This window comes from Leopardus geoffroyi, chromosome D2, assembly GCF_018350155.1.
Source record: "Leopardus geoffroyi isolate Oge1 chromosome D2, O.geoffroyi_Oge1_pat1.0, whole genome shotgun sequence".
In the NCBI taxonomy this organism is placed as follows: Eukaryota; Metazoa; Chordata; class Mammalia; order Carnivora; family Felidae; genus Leopardus; species Leopardus geoffroyi.
The window spans coordinates 24,905,742-24,915,181 of NC_059334.1; the positions used below are offsets into that span (position 1 = coordinate 24,905,742).

Genomic DNA, 9,440 nt, shown 5'->3' on the forward strand with positions numbered 1-9,440 from the left:
GGACACTAATGGTAATAGAAACCTACTCACCCAATGCTACTGGCAGTGGTGCAGGTCAAGTGAAGTGCTTCTTAAAGGCAAAAGCTCTTAGGATTGACCTCATCCATTAGTGCAGCTCTTAAGGACAGCATCAAAAGGAATTATGGAGGCAGCCTGTCTGTGGCCTAAAAAAAGTACTATATACCCTGTGGACACTCAGTAGTTATTAAAACTTTTAATGTGCAAAAGATTCAGATTCAGTAGGTATAGACAGGATCTAGGAATCTGCACTTTCAACAAATGTCCCCAAGTTATTCTGATACAACCAGTCTTTGAAAATTTTCAACTCTTTCGCCAAACAATAATAGCAAGGACCTGAAGGATGGCATCACCAGGTAAATGGTTTAACCAATAAAATGTTTTTATCTCTACCTTGAAATTGATTCTCAAGTCAAATTCCACCTCAATATTTGCTGAGTATTATTTAAATTCATTGGTGTTAACTACTTTTTAAATTGCTTTTAACCATTTAAAAACCATAATAATAGCTATTATTATAGGATAGCTACTATGTTCCATAAGCTATTATGGCATTTCTACACGTCTCTTATTATCCCATTTTATATGAGTTTCAGTTAAATAAGTATAGGTAACTATCAAGAAGTGATAGATTTGAAAATCAAATACATCTATATGTTACTAAAGACTCAGTTCTATCGAGTCTATCTATATCTCCCACTAATTATATCTTAATAAAAGCAAAACCAGTAAATAGAAATCCAGATTTGTAAATAAAGACAGGGATTCTTTCTCTTAAATTAAATATTCCTCACTTCAGAAAAAGACTGGGTGGCTTAGTCAGTTAAGCATCCAACTTCAGCTCAGGTCATGATCTCACAGTTTGTGGGTTTGAGGTGCTGACAGCTCAGAGCCTGGAGGCTGCTTCTGATTCTGTGTCTCCCTCACTCTCTGCCCCTCCCCCACTCGCGCTCTGTCTCTGTCTCTCAAAAATAAATATTAAAAGAAAATTTAGAAAAAGACTGCATGGGATTTCATTACATGATGAACTTTGACAGTACAATTTAAATACCTTAACAATGGCATGGCAATCTGAAAAGCAAATATTAGGAGTCCTTTCCAAAGCAAATAATCACTGTCTTAATCAAAATCACCAAATATTAAGAACTGCTTCAGAATTTACAGATCTAGCAGTGATTCTCAAACTGGGCTGAAAATTAAGAATCACTTGCATAGCATCTTTAAAAAAAAAAAAATCTAGGCTTCACACGAGTTCTTCTGTATCACAATCTCTGGGGTATGACCTCCAAATCTTTATTTTTATAAAGCTCCCAGGGGCTTCTGATGAGTAACTAGTGTTCAGAAGGACTGTTCTCCTAACCCCAACATTTTACAAGTAAATAAATTGAGGACCGAAAGGGTACGATCCGCCTAAAACATACAACTTGTTATTAGCACAACAGGTTGGAAAAAACAATTTCCTAACTCCACATTTAGTGCTTTTAATACCAACTCAAACTTTTTTTTGTAAAACTGTACTTTTTTCTTCACTACTGATTAGGCCCTGCTGATTACTATCCTTGAGCAACTTATTCGCTCATCTGCAAACTGGGATTAATAACAGAGCCCATCTTTTAAGAGTTGCTATGAGGATTAAATAGTATAATATTGCCTCGCATATATCAAGTGTTCATTAGATAGGTTACACAGCCCACTAAAAAAGCATGCCTTTTTTAGCTGGAGAGGATTTATGGAACCACTATAATCACAAAATGAGCAAAAAACTCATGTTTAGCTTTGGAAGCCCAAAAGGATTTTAAACTCAGGGTAAGGTGATGATCGAGAGCGTGCCTCGTTCTCGCACACCATTGTTTCTCGTAAAATGCCCCAGAATCATCTAGTGAATCAGTTTCTACACGACAACCAGTAATTTGTATTTTTTTTAAGCTCCTCCCTACCTCCCCCTTACAACCAGGTGCTTCTCAGGCAAACCATGGTTTAATAACCTTTAGTATACACAATCCTTGGCCACAGCAAATGGCCTCTCGAATCCCAGCAAAACTATCCGGCTCTTTAACCGGAAGAGCAGCGTCATCACACCCTGATGCAAACAACAGCTGGGGACGGCTGTGCACAGGAATCCTGATCGCTAGGGACGGCCTCGACCCTCTCATCTCCCAAGAAACTTGGAAAATTACGAAAGTGCTGTCCCGTAATCCCCGTGGGTAGACTGTGCTGCCTAGGTGGCCAGGAAGACATGAAGTTAACTCAACAGCCTCCTTCCCAAAGGTAGGCGCCAGAGAAGAGCGACCCTGGCTGTGAACAGGCCGACCGGCGCCAGAAAGGTTAACGACCCTCTTGCCCCGTTCCTAGCGATGGCCAAGAGCCTCCACCACGCCTCAGGCCAGCTGCCGGAAGTGCGCCACTCCGGCCTGCTGAGGGTGCCGGGAGTTGTAGTTAACTGGCTACTTCTCTTGCGTCCCAATTCACCTTCTTCTCAAACAAGCAAATACCTTGAAACAGTTAAAGAAAGGCTCTTTATAAGAAACAAATCCAATCCTTCCTTTTCCAGCTGGCAAAGGAAACTCTGTCAGAGTTCATCCGTAATATCGGACTACAAGTCCCAGCATGCTCTGTAAGGCGGCCAGCGCGCCCGGCCACCGTCGTAGGTGTGGGCTGCTTGAATGGAACGTCGGGCGTAACGCAAAGCCTTACACCGTCCGCGCGGCCGGTACCTGCTCCTCTGGCGTGAGTGCGGCGCGTGGGTCGTGCGCGTGCGCGCTCGCCGGAGGCGCGGGGCGGGTGCACCGGGCCGTTGCGGGCGCGAGGCTGCTGAGGTTGGCGGCAGCGGTGCCGCGCGCCCGTAAGACCGGTAGTTGCGGGGCCTCTCGCTTCGCCCCGGGCTGCTGGCAGCCGTGGCGGCCACCGGAGACCGCAAGGGGCGGAGGAAAGCAGGGGGCGGCGGGGGCCAGCCTCGACACGCAGAGGATCAGCCGAGCATGCCCCGAGACAACATGGCCTCCCTGATCCAACGGATCGCCCGCCAGGCGTGTCTCACCTTCCGGGGCAGCGGGGGCTGCCGCAGCGCTTCCGACCACGGCGCGGCGCCGGGCTCCGAGGCCCCTATGCCTCAGGGCTTCCCGGAGAACCTGAGCAAGCTGAAGAACCTGCTGACCCAAGTCCGCGCGGAGGACCTGAACATCGCCCCGCGCAAGGCCACGGTGCAGCCGTTGCCGCCCAACCTACCACCGGTCACCTATATGCACATCTACGAAACCGACGGCTTCAGCCTCGGCGTGTTCCTGCTCAAGAGCGGCACGTCCATTCCGCTTCATGACCACCCGGGCATGCACGGCATGCTCAAGGTGCTCTACGGCACAGTGCGCATCAGCTGCATGGACAAGCTGGAGGCGGGCGGCGGGCAGCGGCCACGGGCCCCGCCGCCAGAGCAGCAGTTCGAGCCGCCGCTGAAAGCCCGGGAGCGGGACGCCGTGCGGCTGGGCGTGCTGCGCTCGAGGGCCGAGTACACCGAGGCCAGCGGCCCCTGCGTCCTCACCCCACACCAGGACAACCTGCACCAGATCGACGCTGTGGACGGGCCCGCCGCCTTCCTGGACATTCTGGCCCCGCCCTATGACCCGGACGATGGCCGGGACTGCCACTATTACCGGGTGCTGGAGCCTGTCAGGGACAAGGAGCTCTCCGGCTCGGCCTGCGACCTGCCCCGAGAGGTGTGGCTCCTGGAGACCCCTCAAGCCGATGACTTCTGGTGCGAGGGGGAGCCCTATCCAGGTCCCAAGGTCTTCCCTTGAAGCCGCCAGCGCCCGGTTGCCGTGGGGCGAAGACGTGCCCTGTTCACATCTGGGCCTGGCTACCCTCGACCCACCATAAGGGCTCTCTCCCTACCCGCAGGCCTGGGCTTTGGATCTACTGGAATGGGCTGTAGCTGCTTTCTCCGGAGCCGTGGGAAGCACTGGCGACTGGAGTGCAGCCGCGGGGTCGGGTTAAGGGGCGGGGAAGGCTAGTAGACTAGGTTGTTTCCTGGCTCTGTCACTGCCATTGGGGTTTTGATTTGGGGGAAAGGGGGGCAGGGGACTATCTGAAGCGCTTCCATCCTAAAGCCATAATGAAAATAGTCTTTTCTCTGTTCTTTATACTATACAAAATACACTAAAAGCCCCCACACCCCCTACCCCGGGTAAATAGGATTTGTTTTCCACCTATGTCCCTTTTACTCCTTATTGCTATAATTCTAATTTATTGATTGCATGACCCAGTGGTTTGAATTGTTTTTAGTTCAAGTCACTGGTAAAAACTAGGTTTAACAAGATGAGCTACTATGTAAAGTGAAAATTAGATCATTTTTCCAGAGTTGGAGTATCACCCCCAAAGCATAACTATGCATGTAGAGGACAAGATTTGTTTTCTTTCCTCCTCTTGCCCGGTAGCCACATCTGGTTTACTCTGGCAGCATCTACCAAGAAATCCAGCGCCTGCATATCTCAGTGACAGATGATCACCTAGAGCTTATTGTCCCCTTGAGTCTCCAGATCTGGGAGTTAAGCAGATTTCTTGTTGCAGATTCACCTTTAATGCAAAAACTATATTACCTTCAAATGACTTTTTTCATTTTGGAGGGAGGGTCTTCGTGAGCTTTAAGAGGCGATAGGTTAATTCTGGGTTTTCTAACCAGAAGATTCAAAGGAGCTGAATCGCCATGCTTCCAAACAACTGAATGTAAAACACTTCTAGCCAGTTGTTGAATTCCATGCCCCTGTTTACTTCCAGTATTTTCCTGCAAAAATAGAGAAAAATGTTGATGACTGTTTCAAATTCTCAGGAGCTCTAATGTTCCAGAAGGCTGCTGGTTCCAGCTGTGTTGTTTTGATGGCAGTGTTCTCCCAACAGTAGTGAGCCAGAGCTTGCCTCATCTGGTGTGGTTTCTATAGGAAGAGAGAAGGCACACATGATCAAGGCTACAGAATAGAGAATTACCTATACTCCTGGCCATTTTAGGGCACCAGAATGAAGGACAAAACACTAACCAACCTCTTAAACAGTTGTGCTATCTGTAACTAGTTTTATTTTTGTCCTTTCGGTAAGCTCAGCAACTTTACCTTGTTTACAAATGTATTTACACCATTTGCTTCAGGCTATGGAGCACTATTGTTTCCCTCTTTTTACTATTTATAGGATTCCTTTTTCACAACACTTTTAATAAAAACAAACTGTAGAAATAAACACATTAAAATCTGCCCAGCTGTTGTCTAAGCCCTCTTGATTGACTTGCCCAAATGGCAATCGAGTTCTAAGGTCTGTATGTAATAAAGGGAGACTTGCTATTGGTGGAAAGTGTTGACACTGGAGAGACAGTATGTGCCTTTGCCTCTTTATGCATACTGGGTTACTGTGGCCCAGAGTGAAGGAATATTTGTTCCCAATTTTTTAAATAGATTAAGAAAGCAAATTCTTGATTTTTTTTTTAAACAAAAAAGATGCTTATTCCATGTGAAATGCCACCCTTGTAAAACCTGAAACAGGCATAATGCCAAGCCTTTCCTCCAAGGTTGCTAACGTTTTATGGTGGCTTCACATGATGCTATAGTTTAATATGCCTTGGGGCAGTTTGAAGCAGTTCATAATGCCATTCAATTTAAAACTAAATCCTAGATATGCAAATGATGATTTTCTTAGAAAAACTGTTCACAAAATGGGTTTTTTAATAGCACAGTAATGAATGTGGTTATCAATTACATGCCTACCCGTTCTGAATTATAGCAAAAAGTTGATGAATTTATAAAATTATTGACAGTGATGTATATGCTATAATACACCCTAGAATGCATTAAAACTACAAAAACATTCTAGCAATAGAACAGTAAGCAAGAAGGAATTGTTTTTCCAAACTTTATTGTGAAAAGTTTTAAAGTTCTCAAGTGCAAACAAGCTGAATGAAAAAAAACTAAGGTGCTTTTCAAAAGAACTGAAATTGTTGCAGGCCAAAATAGCAATATGGTATCTCTCTAATTTAGTTCAGTAAGGACAGTGAAACTTGTGGTTCACTAATATATTGAGTAAATTAATGGTGAAAACAGAACTTGTTTTAGCCACTAAGAAGAATATTCTTACTACAAAGACAAAATGTCGTGCAGCAAAACCTGGCACCTCTGCGCTTAAACTGTTCGTCATGACTGACTTCATGTGCTGCTCTTGCGTTTCCGTATATTACTGCGATATAGACTATTTTAGTAACGACTGAGGAGGAAAGTCGTCTTCCCCTACACAGACTGATGAGCACAATGATACTGATCACTTTCCTGTTGAATAACAAACGCAATAATTGCCTCTCCCGAGTGAGAAGTCTGTCTCAATACTTCCAAAGCGTTTTAATTCCCTGATACATCAAAAGCCAGTTTTATTAATGGGGTGTATTGTGTACCTACCTACTACTCTGAGAATTGATTTTTTTTTACTAAGCCTGATTCACGTGGATTGAGGTTACACTAACTGCTGTTTGTTAATGAAAATCATGGGCCCATTTTTAAAGTACTAGTTGTCAACAGGAGTGGGTTCTCTGAACTTTCAAGGCTAATAGCCGTTAAATTCTTCCAGAGTCCACACCTTTTATTCCTCCTTTTTCATTGTCCCTTTGTAGATGCCTCTGCCTTGGCATCTCAGGTAGACTGTTACTGATTCCAAATGACTTTGTATCTTGTGCGCTAGCTCTACTGCTCAACGTAGAAGCAACATGTCTTTAATTCAGGGTTCAGCCTGTTACTATTCAACTCTAACCTGAGGGTAGTGCCACTCCTGTAACCCTCTTCATCTGAATTCTGAGAGCCAGGTTACAAACAGAAACCAACCACTGATTATTTCAGTGTAATGAAGCATCTACTGTCAAGGCAATCCTTTGTTAAGCCCCCTACATACTGAATCTTCAGATCCAGAAATTAAAATCAGTGTACTTATGGAAAATAAAAGCATGTTTGAAATTGTTAAAGAGGTAAATCTTATTTGATTATTGCAAAATGAAAAATAGTATGATGTCCAATTACTATTAAACATTCATTCTATAAGATTATGTTGTACTGAAAACTGGTGGCTTTCTGCAGATTCCAAAGTCCAAGTAGTAGAAATTTACATAGTCCATTTCTTTGTGAGCTTTTTGAAACAATCTGATTGAAAACACATCTGAAATTAATGTGGAATCATGTTATTTTGCTACAACAGAAAATAGTTCCCCTTTATGTTTAACCTAAAGAAAATAAACTAGTGCAAGAAAAGAAAAATACTTTTATCCATGAAGGAAAGAATGTTTGGACTTAAATATTTGTCTTTTTCAGTAAAGTTTGTTTAATTATAGTTTGGACTAGCAGCATTTTAGGTACTTGATGATGCTGACCATTCTATACACACACACACACACACACACACACACACACACACACATATCAGGGACAGTTAAAATATCACTACAGCCATTTTCAATATATACCAAACAATTTGGCTTAATTTCATTAGCAATTGATACTTAAATACACTCATTTATGAATAATTGAAAACCTTGTTTAGTTTAATAGACCTACTTATTCTCCAGAAGTTTATTTTTAAACAGGTTTACTATCAGAAATACTGTTCAATAAGGCATACTGAATATAAGAAGGATCAGACTTAGCTTTATATACTTTATTTCTTGAGCAAAGTAAAAAATGAAACACCTGGATGAAAGTACCCTGAATGTTGCAAGCTGAGAGTGAAATCTGGTGAAAGATTGACCTAACATGTTAAAATCAAGAAGTAAAAGCCACCAAGCTGTCTCTGAAAAAACACCAAGATATGTTCCTCATGGTATGTTGTCTCTTCACCAAGCCCACCTCAAGGTGAAAGTGATTATGTAACCAATTTGACTATCATCAAAATACATTTAATTAACATTAACTTATTCTTTTAAAAAGGACTTCTTAAAAAGCTATTTTAGTCCCGCTTTGTGAACAATTGTTTACATTATCTTGATTGAAGGTGTTCTGAAATTTAAGTTGGCAGGACAAATTACTGTATTTTAATATTATGAAATTTTGCTAGGAGGAGAGTATTCATTAAAACACAATTACCAAAATGTGGCATTGCTGTATACATGTTTTAACAAAATTAGCCAAGCAAGGATGATAATAAGCTGACAAACTACGAAATATGAATCTAATGGAATAACATCAGTCACTAGAACAATCTGGCACTGGGGTTTAGAAAATTTCTATTTAGTAGTTACTGAAAGAGGTATTCTGCATCTTTGAAATACAGAAAGAAGGGAAATAAAAGGATTAATTACCTCCACAAGTTAGATCTAAAAATTCCAGCCCTCTGAAGAGCAAAAAGTTTTGAGGAGTAGTTACTTGCTGTCTGCTGTTCTAAAATACAGGCCAATTACCGACCACATATGAAGGAGGCTGACAATGGCAAAGGACAGATGACAGTTTTCAGATGATACAGCTGAACAGTTTCTGCTCCAACATGTTATACTTATGTGAGGATCCAGAAGCAATGGATGAACTTCAATGATATTGAGGCCCAATTCTTCACAGAGGCCCAACCCATTTGCTTTGTATGACAGGTAGATAACTCTTTCTTGGTGAAATTTGTATTTTAAAATTGCTACAAAAGACTCACAGTAAAATGAACCCTATAGAGTATTCTTTTGCAAACTATTATCAAGTAAAATGGAGAACCGTATTTGCCTATTTGATTCAGAATGTCTTTCTTTGAGATTTTATTAAGCTCGTGTGCAACCATTTTATCTAATGAGCTGGGTATTTTGATAGTCTCTAGGCCCACCAAACATATGGCAGGTTAGTGATCCTTCCAAATAGGGGCAACCAGGGAGAGAAGACTAGAGAGAAATGAGTCCTGGGGTAATTCCTTTGGCAAACCATGAATGCTGTTTTCAGCAGTGTCTGAGTGCATTTTTGATCTGAAGAGGCGATAGCATTTTTCAAAAAGTTTTCTGTGGTCATGAGACTAATCCTGGAACCTAAAAGTCATTTCCAGCTTGACCACGCCACCACACTTTCCACAAAGCCACATCTCGTCTGAGTTCCTGGCCTTGGTCAGAGTTCTGAAAGCAGCCACAAATGTGTAGTCTCCGAGTGGGCACTTGTTTGTAAGTATTTATTTTCCGGAGCCCACTCAGGAGTCGAGAGAAGCTATAGGCTGTTAGAGAGGACGGAACAATGAGTCAAAACAACGCCTCCCCACTTTTACACTAATGCATGGGGGAAATCCCCGGAACGCTAGCATTTGATTATGAATGGAGATTGCTTGGGGGGTGAGAGGACTGGTGTTGAAAGGCCAGCAAAGAAAACCTGGGAGATCCTAGCTTGGTCAAAGCACTGGATAACTTTTGAACTCCCACCAAGTAAATCTTTCATCAACGATTGCTGCAGCAAAAA

The 9,440-nt window shown here is 42.8% G+C and overlaps 1 protein-coding gene across 1 annotated transcript; it reads left to right on the forward strand.

Annotated features, from left to right (window-relative positions):
• The first annotated feature begins 207 nt into the window (after nucleotides 1–207).
• Nucleotides 208–5,252, forward strand: ADO (2-aminoethanethiol dioxygenase). The gene has a single exon (XM_045437543.1). It carries the CDS (start codon nucleotides 2,997–2,999, stop codon nucleotides 3,807–3,809), a length of 813 nt encoding a protein of 270 aa, XP_045293499.1. The 5' UTR covers nucleotides 208–2,996; the 3' UTR covers nucleotides 3,810–5,252.
• Nucleotides 5,253–9,440: the final 4,188 nt, after the last annotated feature.

What these genes read in the sequence shown, in the direction of transcription:
- ADO (XM_045437543.1), top strand. Translation starts at nt 2,997, where the DNA reads ATGCCCCGAGACAACATGGCCTCCCTGATCCAACGGATCGCCCGCCAG.